Source organism: Drosophila suzukii, chromosome 3, assembly GCF_043229965.1.
Source record: "Drosophila suzukii chromosome 3, CBGP_Dsuzu_IsoJpt1.0, whole genome shotgun sequence".
NCBI classification, from domain to species: domain Eukaryota; kingdom Metazoa; phylum Arthropoda; class Insecta; order Diptera; family Drosophilidae; genus Drosophila; species Drosophila suzukii.
In genome coordinates, this window is record NC_092082.1 from 39644824 (window position 1) to 39657399 (window position 12576).

The 12576-nt window shown below is 43.3% G+C and overlaps 1 protein-coding gene across 1 annotated transcript; it reads left to right on the forward strand.

The window, feature by feature from the left end:
• Positions 1-1305: 1305 nt before the first annotated feature.
• MED21 (mediator complex subunit 21) lies at positions 1306-2046 on the forward strand. The gene is made up of 2 exons (XM_017084767.4): positions 1306-1567; positions 1627-2046. The coding sequence occupies exons 1-2, from the start codon at positions 1526-1528 to the stop codon at positions 2005-2007; spliced, it is 423 nt and encodes a 140-aa protein (XP_016940256.1). The 5' UTR covers positions 1306-1525; the 3' UTR covers positions 2008-2046.
• Positions 2047-12576: the final 10530 nt, after the last annotated feature.

Here is a 12576-nt window from a genome sequence, read left to right on the forward strand (position 1 = left end):
GACGAGAAGGAAGCTTTAAACTACTAATTTACATAAATGAAAACATTCGTTGAACATTCCATTTATTTTTATTTAAGTTTCTTTGTGTACCAGCAGACTCCTCCTTTTTAAATTTCTCCAATTGATAAGTTTTCCGTTTGGCAACAAACCCAGCTGCTTGACAGTAAAACCATGCTATATGCATTGCGGGTGAATTTTGAAAACTTCGGTCACACTACAAAGAATAAGATTTTTCGACTAGTGAAACTCTTAGCCGATCTGAGTACTAGGCTTTACTCAAAAGTATTTTAATGGTATATAGGTATTTAGTAGCATATTTCTTAGATTTTATGGTATTATATGGTATTTTCGGTTTGGTCAAACTTTAACAAATGGGACGCTCTCTTTTTATTGAATAGCAAATCGAATCAAGTCTTAATTTTGTGATAATCTATTTAAACAAACAAATAGTGAACATGAGTAATAAGCAAAAATATAGAGCTGAACTATGCCGGAAAATCAAAAATGGCTGGGCAGGAGCGCAAATAAGATGGATGCGCACTGCAAAGCTTGCCAGACGGACATTTTGAGTAGGCTAGCGTCACTTAAGCAGCACGCGAATATTTCGAAATTTGCTCAATCTATGTTAATTTTGCCCGTTTCTAATGCGTCGTGCGAACGCATATTCTCTCAAATTAATTTAATCAAAACGAAAAATCAAAACCGCTTTAAAAATGTAAATGTATCACATATATTACATGTAAAACAATCATTGCGCGAAAATGGGTGCAATAATTTTAAGCCCAATGAACAAATGTTATGTAAAGATCTCAATTATGTAAAGATTTAATTTAAGCAGCTCTGACGAAGAAGGCTAGTAAATATAATTAAATGTAATATTCTGATCTTAAAAGAAACTTACAAGACTGGACAAAGAAGTTCCTTTATAATTTTATTTTTAGAACATGTTACTCGATGACTGGACAAAGAAGTTCCTCTAGTATTTTATTTTAAGAAAATGTTACAAAATTAATTTAAAGCATTTAAATAATTTTAAGACTTTAAATATATATTGGAATATGGAATCGAATACGAATGCATATTGTTTTAGTTTTATGTTGGACTGAAATATTATTAATCTTGTAAAATGAAATAAAAAACAAACATATTTTGCAATGGAAAAAACCTTTTTTTTTCTATATACAATAAGTCAATTATTATTTTTACATATAACATATAATAATTTGTTGTATTTATTATTTATAGTGGTATTTTGTAAAATATGAAATAGTATTTTATAGTATATTTTTGAGACCAAATTGGTATTTCACGATTGGTCCGGCGCGGTCACGCTGGTCGCTTTGCAAACAAGTATTAATGTAATCATTATCTGTAAATCATTATACTCAATTTGTTAAAAGCAATAAATAATTTTTTCCGAAGTGCTTTAAAAATGCGGCTATGCCCCATAAATACATAAGGTTTTTTGTTTTTCTAATTTGCGATACATACATGCTTTCATCATCATAATTCATTAAATTTTAAAATGGCTGATAGACTTACGCAGTTGCAAGACACAGTTAATCAGGTAATTCAGTCAAAATTATGAGTAACTCTAAAATGCCAACATATAAATGTTCATTGCAGCAAGCAGAGCACTTTTGCAACGCGATTGGTGTGATTCAGCAAACATCTTTTCCTAGTAAATTTCCAAATTTCGACCGCACAGGATGCCAAACTCCCAACCCAACTCAGCCGCAAGAGGACTATGCCCAGCTTTTTGCACAGTTAATTGCACGATGTGCCAAAGATATTGACACATTAATAGAGTCACTACCAAATGAAGACAGTTCCATTGAACTGCAAAATTCCAGCCTTAAGAAACTAGAGATTGAAAATCAAGAAACTGCACACGAACTTGAGGAAGTCGTGCGAATGGGCGAGCTTTTGCTAGAAAAAATGCAGTCTGCATTGGAAAACATTGCTCAAGCTCAATTGGATATGCAAATAACTCTGAAAACAAATTAAAAATATCCGAACAAAATAAACATTACCTTCTCTAATTTATATTTTCAACAGATTGATTTAAAAGTAAACCTTTTTTAATCCTACTAAAAAGTAATAAAACTACTTCAGTAAAAGAAACATCAGCCGGCGTCATTCGAAGATGCGTACTATTGGTGGATTGCTGCAACAGTTGATCACAAAGTTTCCTAAAGGAACCGTTTTTTTATACCCTTGCAGAGAGTATTATGATTTCAGTCAGAAGTGACAAAGACGTTTCCATGGGGTCGGAAACGTCTCCTTCAATGCGTCCACTGTTCACTGCCATGTCCGTCTATCCGTCCGTTTCTAAGCAAACTGGTCTGGTCTCAGTTTTAAAGCTATCGGGCTGCAACTTTCCCAGTCTTTTTTCTTTGCAGGTAGTATATAAGTCGGAACGAGCCGGATCGGACATCTATATCTTATAGATCCCATAGGAAAAATCAGAAAAACAATTTTTTTTAATTATATCGTTGGTGTTTTTTAACATATAACCTCCTACACATGGAAATACAATTTTGTTTTTAGTTCTGAATTTTCTATTTAATTTTAGCAAAATCGGACGACTATGTTATATAGCTGCCATAGGAACGATCGGAAAATTGGTGGGAAAATAATGTGAAAGAAATTATAGCTTCTGTGCTTTTTAACATATAACCTCTTACGCTTGGAAATCACTTTTTTTTATTTGTTCTGAATTTCGTATTTAATTGTATCAAAATCGGACGACTTATCATATACACTCATGGACAATATAATAGGTGTGTTTTTTTTTCATTTTTAACTTTTTATTTCTAATTATTATCATCTCTAATCTCAACAAAACAAACTTTTTTCAAAACTTATATTAATTGTCTTTAAACAAAAAGTAACAAAGGTTCCACAAACCCTTTCATTAACAACTAAATTAAATATTTTCTTAAATCTGCCAATTTTGGCTGGACACAATAATAGGTGTACATAGATAAATGTTTAAATTAAATCAATATTTCACTGTTTGGTCTTTTTTTATATTAAACTAAGTGTCTGGCAGCTAATAGCCGGTATATCCGCCATTATTTTGCAGCACTTTCTCCATTCTTCTTGGCATGGAGGACATTAGCTTGCGACATGTTCCAATTGGAATATTGTACCATGCTCTTTGGACAATATCCTAAAGTTGACTTTTATTTTGACATAAAGTCTATCCCACCTCTCTTTTGAGTTCACCCCAGAGATTCTCGATGGGATTGAGGTCCGGGGTTGACTTTGTCACTCAAGAACATCCACATTTTGCTCTCGGAACCAATCATTTACTACTCGAGAGGCGTGATTCGGGTCATTATCCTGCTGGAACTTCCATATAAGTGGCATATCATCCTCGCCATATGGTAGCATTATATGGATTATATATCCCACTCATCTTGTAGCGCTGACATTAAGTCGGAATAATTTCGAATTTCCCGACTATTTATTTATTTTCCAACTGATCCAACTGGATCATTGTCTTAATAAAAGTAAAAGGATGACTAAAATCCTAGACCATCTGGACTTTGTTTAGGATTTTTATAGGGTCCTGGTCAACAATATTTTTAATGCTGCGTTTCCCTATCATTAAATTTTGGAAATAAATGTTGGTATACTAGGTTCGTCGGAAAGTATGTAACCGGTAGAAGGAAGCGTTTCCGGCCCATAAAGTATATATATTCATGATCACTAGCCGAGTCGATCTAGCCATGTCCGTCTGTCCGTCCGGGTGTCTAACGCCCACAGCCTGTCCAAAACTGTGGCTCCTACAGTTTTGTTGCTAGAATAAAAATTTTAACTGAAATGTATTGTTCTTAACAATACCTATCGATTGACCTAAAAAAAAGTTTGCCTCGCACACTCTATCGCCCATAACGCTTAAATCTGTCTACCGCTCACACAGCCATATATTGAGATCACGGGTAGGTGGCGCATTTCATATTGCATATCTCCATTTCCCTTTGGTCCCTTAAGCTGAGTAACGGGAATCTGATAATGAAGGTACTCCACTATAGCGTTCTTCCTTGTTTGACACTAATTTTGCTGTATACTAGAGATGAAGAGAACATTATAAAATAAAAACGATCATATAACTATTTTTCTATTATTTTCCGAATAATTATAATTATCTGATCGTTACTACGGCAGCTATAAATCGTAAGCGTCGCATTGTCTTAAAATTTAATTCGAAAGTCTGATATAAAAATAACATTTCTGAGATATTTAAAAACACACCGATGAAGTAACTAAACAGAACTACAAAAATTTTTTTTCCGATTATTCCTATGGGAGTTATAGGATATTGTTGTCCGATCCGGCTCGTTTCGAATTATATACTGCCTGCAATAGAAATAAGACTTATGTATATACTTTATTGGGTCGGAAACGTCTTCTTCACTGCGTAGCAAATTAAATTAAAGAATTAAAAAAATTGTATTAACAAAAATAAATAAATTACTAACTTAAATAGCATTTTTTTTAATTTGTCAATTATTTATATACCTGTCATTGGAACAAACGTGGAAATGCCAAATATTTTTAACAAAAAATCGCGTTAAAAGCAAGATATAATTTTCATGTTATTCCTGTATACATTTAGCTCTACGTTTAAATTGAGTAGATAGAGCTACCTAGCACAGTCAAATAAGGTGGTTCTCTCAAGTTCAGGGTTTTTTAAAGCGGATTTTTTAAACGTTTCCTCTTTGCGGCCTCGTCTGAGCTTTCAAAGAAATGGTATGACTGTGTCTATACAAGCCTGATTCGCTTTGAGAAACGGTCTGTCATTTTATGTGCTTGAGTTCACGAAGTTGTTACGTGGGCATATTAGTGCCCGAGTCCTGGCAAGGACTTGGGCCAAGGGAGAGGCGTCCGATGTTCAGGCACCATTTGCCGGCATAAGCTACGTCGTATTTGTCTAATCTGACATATTTTGGTCTTGGTCCCTGAAATGATGGTCCCTGAAATGGGCCAAGGGAGAGGCGTCCGATGTTCAGACACCATTTGCCGGCATAAGCTACGTCGTATTTGGGTCGTGGGATCTTGGTAAGCCTCTCTCCTCTCCAACATAACGAGAATAAATATTAAAAGTGCCTGGAAAATAATATTAGTCATCAAGTTCGTCAGTCATCAGTCCACACTGCCCAACAAGCTTAGCAGTCGCTTGATCGCAAGACGATCGGGCTGTGTTTTGGCCATATTTCCTCCCCTTCACACATTCATGTGCCAATGGATCGTCGCGGGCCGCGCAATACGATCCCCTATTGTCAAGGTTGTCCGTCGAAAGTTATGTCATTGTTCTTGACCTACTCCACTCCTCGCGTCAGCACACCCCCTTTGTTAGAGTTCTAGCACACCACGGTTTCCAATTCTTTTTCACATTATAAATTTATTAGGTAATATATATCTGCGTCTGTCGATTAATGTAATTTAATTGACAATTATTCTGTTAGCGGAGAGTATCGAATTTATCACCTATGAAGGTGCACACATCAGCAAAACACTGACTATTCACGACTACAAACGTCGTTGCAATTATCATATAACTACAAGGCTGATACTCGCCGCTGAAAAAGTTTATAGTAGTCTATAAAACTGTAGGATACTGCACGAATATTTATATATGCATGTTTATAAGATAGGAACCGTGTCCCGACAAACTTACCCCCTCTTTAAATCCTGGGCGATGAGATCTCGACGCTCCGGATCCTGGGCTTTGGGAAAATATTATATTTGATATATATATATAAATATACGTGCACCAAAATACGGCTGTTCTTAAGTATACCAATTAACTTAAACACAAAATATATATATATTATGCCAGAGGCATGCGACTTCTTCAACGGCTGGTGGAGAGATTCGTCCTCTCTAATTGTTTATCATGATTCGCACTTTGTCTATTGATTCGGTTGGTTTAAATATTGTGAGGAGTTGAATAACTCCCCACAAATAGAAGCAGCAGCAGATGGCCGGCCGCTTACCAGTTACGCGGCGAATTCGCGTAGTAACGGCGCGGCGAGGAGAGCTTGGAGACTTGGATGGAGAACGAGAGAGTTTGGAGACCAAGGATGGAGAGCGAGAGAGTTTGGAGACCAAGGATGGAGATCGAGAGAGTTTGGAGACCAAGGATGGAGAGCGAGAGAGTTTGGAGACCAAGGATGGAGATCGAGAGAGTTTGGAGACCAAGGACGGAGAGCGAGAGAGATTGGAGACCAAGCACGGAGAACGAGAGAGAATTGAGACTTCGCGGGCAAGGCAAGAGTGCCGTGTGCAAAAACAGGATAACGGAACTCCAGACTTTGGACTCTCCCGTGAACTTTGGACCGGGAGAGGAAGTGCCACATCTCGGCAGTGGAGCGGCCCACAGGCGTGCCACAAGCGGCACGGGAATCAGCGGAATGGCAGCAGTGGGCGGAGCATCTATTGGAAGCGGTACGTGACGGACAAGTGGGTCATCCAGGAGGCACGGACTTTGGACCCAGAGTGGAGAGATCCAGCGGGCCGTGCGCAAAAGGGAAATAACGGTTCCCGGAGGCCCTATATAAGCCCGCAGAGCGCTGGCAGCTGAATCAGTCGATCACGGGAAGTCAAACCTTCAAGATCAGTTAAAGTACCAAGTAAACAGTCGGACAAGCAAGTAATCTGCGAGGGAGCTACAACCAAGCGAATCGTCGGAAGCAGCGCCGTGGGAAGCACGCAAGGAACAAGATCGCCACGTCGAGACGTTCGGGATTGGGACATCAGGAATCTCCGAATTGAGACACAAGTGGCTGAGTTCTGGAAGGCATCACGCGGCTAAGTCAAGGCGTTTGTTTTCCAACTTTGTCACGACCACACCCTGGCGAGTCGCCCGGCGGGTCTGTCAGAGACAAGCAAAAGAGTCCTACGACGAAGAACCGTCAGCTTGGGGAGGAAAGTTGTCTGCTACCCAGCATACCTTGCCCGACCAAGCAGGACCTGGCGTGACGGACGAGCGGTAGATCGATTTGTGGTTTCAAGAGGCGGCCGCCTGGAGAGCCCTGCGATTACCGGCGAAGTTCCCGAACAGCAATCGCCCAACTCCCCGAGTGCCAGAACGACGAGATACTGGTCAGAAGACAGCGCAGAGGACATCGACAGCGACGCCAGCAGACATTTCCGGCAGCCATTGGGGAGCGCAGGAGCGTCGCGGACGTCACGCATTAGGGCGAAGCCGGGTGGAACGTTCGTCTACGCTAGGCGTATAGCGAAGTGAACCGCTAGTCAGCTTCCTGGCGGCAGCCTTGGCTGTCAGCGCGAACTGAGCAAGAACCTAGCGGGACCGTCCGGGACAGAGCAAGGGACAGGTATTGCCTCGAAAGGCGTCGGCCTGGAGAGCAAGGCTTGTTCACCATAGTCTGAGAACGGTGACTCCTCCCTAAGCCCACAAGGCCGAACACTCTGCGGGTCTAAGGTGCAACAAGCGACCCCGAGGCAGCGCGTAGGCAAGCAAACGGAGGCGGCCACTACGAGCGTCCCGAGACCCAGGATCCAGAGAAAGACGAGCCAACGCGTCGAGGAGCCAGAAAGAGGAGCGCCAGCAGCCGGCGGAACCAGAGCCAGGAGATACCGAAGCCAACCCAGCCACACACCCGCTGTACTAATACCACGAGAATAAATCCCACTGTTACCATTTGAACCCCTTTGTTTTCACACTGATCTACGGGCAATCACGTCATATAAATTTGGTGGGACGAATACACAATCTTCTGAGCTAGCCGCACGAATCAGTTCGTTACAATATATTTCAATGCATGTTTGAATGCTTGATTTTCACGTGTTATCCAATTGTATTATTTGAGGATATTGGTCCTTGGTTATGCATGAGTTCACTTTAGCTTTGGTTGGCTCGATTAACACATTTTCTCCGAAATATGCTATTGGTCGCTACGCTCTGAACGGAGGGTTCCTACAGCTGCGTTCTCAAACATCGCAGTATGTCGGATGTCGTCCTTATTGTTGATCTTCTCCACGTGCTTTGATGACAATAGCGGCGCTGGTTCGACACTAGATTATTTCGAGCTGCAATTGTGTTCTCCTCAAGGACTGTTGGATATGGTGGCTGGTCCTGGTGGCAGAAGACGCCATGGACGACTGCCACAGGGAAAGTCGCCTTCCCTCGAAGCTGCCGGCTTCCGTCAGCAAGACACCCAAATGGATTCTCTCTCTTTCTCTATTTGTCTAAGGTCTTTTATACCAGACTAGAGCTTTTACTTGGCTGCGGGTATGGATCGGATAAACTAGGTGTTCCCACCCAGAATTACTGTTTCTTGATATCTGCTATCTTGGGATTCAACGGCCTGCTGTTGCCCTTTGCCAGCTACCGGAGTATGGTTACCAATAGGTCGATAGTGGCCGTTGTTCTGGCCACGCGACACCTGAGAATTGCCGAATTGCTTTTTCTTCTGCCCTTACCAGTATGAGTCTGGTTAGTCACATGCACCCCTCCCCCTGGCTAAAGATTCGTCGTTGTTTCTCTATGTGAATATTTCTATGTGGAGGGCGTACGTAACAGGCTCGAAGTGATCGATGCGGACCGCATGGAATGACTTCGCAAAAGGAATCTGCGTACGACCATCGTTGTCTGTTCCGTGTTTCTTCTCCTTTTTAGGCGCCCATTCACGTGTGGCTTCAACCCACTCCTGTGATCAAGAATCTCATGTTTAATCGGCTGAGCTGTCCCGGCTGATATCCTCACTGCTGTTGCTCTATGTCAAAGGTATATTCTGTATCCTAATATTTTTCTTAAACTTGGTGCATGGAATCTGTGTTTTGATGTTTCCTCTTTTGATCTAACTGACGATCGATTAAAGCATATTTATTAGAAATGGTTTGATTTATATGTTTATAAAGTGTAAGAACTTTTGTACTATTAGGAAAGCTTTGTAGTGCTGGGCATGTTTTTCGCAGTATTCTTTAACCAGCGGTCCACTCGGAGACCCTCCTTTTTGAATTCCGCTAACGAAGAAGGGGGATGTTAGCAGCAAGCCGCCCATCTGGGAGTTCATGTTGTCTTTCAAAAGCTCAACAAATTCATCATCACCGATTTTATGCTTCAGTTTGAAATGCAAGTTGTGCATATCGGAGACATAATCGCTGAAGGTTTCGTGCTGTCCTTGCTTGCGTTCCATTAGTTCCTTGACTTTCATAAGGTCACTTCCGGTAGTGGAAAACGCTCGTTCCATCTCCTGTGTCAACGAATAGTAGTCAAAATCGTAGTCTTCTGCCTTGTCTTCCATTAGCTGCCAATACCATTTCGTGGCTGCACCTGCCAGCAGAAGATGGAATTCACGAAATACTTGTTGGCGGCTCAGGTCATATAATTCTTGCAATCGGTCCACGCGGAACAGGAAACTTTCAACTGTCTGACATATTTTGGTCTTGGTCCCTGAAATGGGCCAAGGGAGAGGCGTCCGATGTTCAGACACCATTTGCCGGCATAAGCTACGTCGTATTTGGGTCGTGGGATCTTGGTAAGCCTCTCTCCTCTCCAACATAACGAGAATAAATATTAAAAGTGCCTGGAAAATAATATTAGTCATCAAGTTCGTCAGTCATCAGTCCACACTGCCAAACAAGCTTAGCAGTCGCTTGATCGCAAGACGATCGGGCTGTGTTTTGGCCATATTTCCTCCCCTTCACACATTCATGTGCCAATGGATCGTCGCGGGCCGCGCAATACGATCCCCTATTGTCAAGGTTGTCCGTCGAAAGTTATGTCATTGTTCTTGACCTACTCCACTCCTCGCGTCAGCACACCCCCTTTGTTAGAGTTCTAGCACACCACGGTTTCCAATTCTTTTTCACATTATAAATTTATTAGGTAATATATATCTGCGTCTGTCGATTAATGTAATTTAATTGACAATTATTCTGTTAGCGGAGAGTATCGAATTTATCACCTATGAAGGTGCACACATCAGCAAAACACTGACTATTCACGACTACAAACGTCGTTGCAATTATCATTTAACTACAAGGCTGATACTCGCCGCTGAAAAAGTTTATAGTAGTCTATAAAACTGTAGGATACTGCACGAATATTTATATATGCATGTTTATAAGATAGGAACCGTTTCCCGACAAACTTACCCCCTCTTTAAATCCTGGGCGATGAGATCTCGACGCTCCGGATCCTGGGCTTTGGGAAAATATTATATTTGATATATATATATAAATATACGTGCACCAAAATACGGCTGTTCTTAAGTATACCAATTAACTTAAACACAAAATATATATATATTATGCCAGAGGCATGCGACTTCTTCAACGGCTGGTGGAGAGATTCGTCCTCTCTAATTGTTTATCATGATTCGCACTTTGTCTATTGATTCGGTTGGTTTAAATATTGTGAGGAGTTGAATAACTCCCCACAAATAGAAGCAGCAGCAGATGGCCGGCCGCTTACCAGTTACGCGGCGAATTCGCGTAGTAACGGCGCGGCGAGGAGAGCTTGGAGACTTGGATGGAGAACGAGAGAGTTTGTAGACCAAGGATGGAGAGCGAGAGAGTTTGGAGACCAAGGATGGAGATCGAGAGAGTTTGGAGACCAAGGATGGAGAGCGAGAGAGTTTGGAGACCAAGGATGGAGATCGAGAGAGTTTGGAGACCAAGGACGGAGAGCGAGAGAGATTGGAGACCAAGCACGGAGAACGAGAGAGAATTGAGACTTCGCGGGCAAGGCAAGAGTGCCGTGTGCAAAAACAGGATAACGGAACTCCAGACTTTGGACTCTCCCGTGAACTTTGGACCGGGAGAGGAAGTGCCACATCTCGGCAGTGGAGCGGCCCACAGGCGTGCCACAAGCGGCACGGGAATCAGCGGAATGGCAGCAGTGGGCGGAGCATCTATTGGAAGCGGTACGTGACGGACAAGTGGGTCATCCAGGAGGCACGGACTTTGAACCCAGAGTGGAGAGATCCAGCGGGCCGTGCGCAAAAGGGAAATAACGGTTCCCGGAGGCCCTATATAAGCCCGCAGAGCGCTGGCAGCTGAATCAGTCGATCACGGGAAGTCAAACCTTCAAGATCAGTTAAAGTACCAAGTAAACAGTCGGACAAGCAAGTAATCTGCGAGGGAGCTACAACCAAGCGAGTCGTCGGAAGCAGCGCCGTGGGAAGCACGCAAGGAACAAGATCGCCACGTCGAGACGTTCGGGATTGGGACATCAGGAATCTCCGAATTGAGACACAAGTGGCTGAGTTCTGGAAGGCATCACGCGGCTAAGTAAAGGCGTTTGTTTTCCAACTTTGTCACGACCACACCCTGGCGAGTCGCCCGGCGGGTCTGTCAGAGACAAGCAAAAGAGTCCTACGACGAAGAACCGTCAGCTTGGGGAGGAAAGTTGTCTGCTACCCAGCATACCTTGCCCGACCAAGCAGGACCTGGCGTGACGGACGAGCGGTAGATCGATTTGTGGTTTCAAGAGGCGGCCGCCTGGAGAGCCCTGCGATTACCGGCGAAGTTCCCGAACAGCAATCGCCCAACTCCCCGAGTGCCAGAACGACGAGATACTGGTCAGAAGACAGCGCAGAGGACATCGACAGCGACGCCAGCAGACATTTCCGGCAGCCATTGGGGAGCGCAGGAGCGTCGCGGACGTCACGCATTAGGGCGAAGCCGGGTGGAACGTTCGTCTACGCTAGGCGTATAGCGAAGTGAACCGCTAGTCAGCTTCCTGGCGGCAGCCTTGGCTGTCAGCGCGAACTGAGCAAGAACCTAGCGGGACCGTCCGGGACAGAGCAAGGGACAGGTATTGCCTCGAAAGGCGTCGGCCTGGAGAGCAAGGCTTGTTCACCATAGTCTGAGAACGGTGACTCCTCCCTAAGCCCACAAGGCCGAACACTCTGCGGGTCTAAGGTGCAACAAGCGACCCCGAGGCAGCGCGTAGGCAAGCAAACGGAGGCGGCCACTACGAGCGTCCCGAGACCCAGGATCCAGAGAAAGACGAGCCAACGCGTCGAGGAGCCAGAAAGAGGAGCGCCAGCAGCCGGCGGAACCAGAGCCAGGAGATACCGAAGCCAACCCAGCCACACACCCGCTGTACTAATACCACGAGAATAAATCCCACTGTTACCATTTGAACCCCTTTGTTTTCACACTGATCTACGGGCAATCACGTCATATAAATTTGGTGGGACGAATACACAATCTTCTGAGCTAGCCGCACGAATCTCGTAGCGAGCAGACACATAAAATCAGTTCGTTACAATATATTTCAATGCATGTTTGAATGCTTGATTTTCACGTGTTATCCAATTGTATTATTTGAGGATATTGGTCCTTGGTTATGCATGAGTTCACTTTAGCTTTGGTTGGCTCGATTAACACATTTTCTCCGAAATATGCTATTGGTCGCTACGCTCTGAACGGAGGGTTCCTACAGCTGCGTTCTCAAACATCGCAGTATGTCGGATGTCGTCCTTATTGTTGATCTTCTCCACGTGCTTTGATGACAATAGCGGCGCTGGTTCGACACTAGATTATTTCGAGCTGCAATTGTGTTCTCCTCAAGGACTGTTGGATATG

What these genes read in the sequence shown, in the direction of transcription:
- MED21 (XM_017084767.4), top strand. Translation starts at nt 1,526, where the DNA reads ATGGCTGATAGACTTACGCAGTTGCAAGACACAGTTAATCAG. An exon ending in TGCAAGACACAGTTAATCAG is followed by an intron (nt 1,568 to 1,626) that starts GTAATTCAGTCA and finishes TGTTCATTGCAG; the next exon opens with CAAGCAGAGCACTTTTGCAA.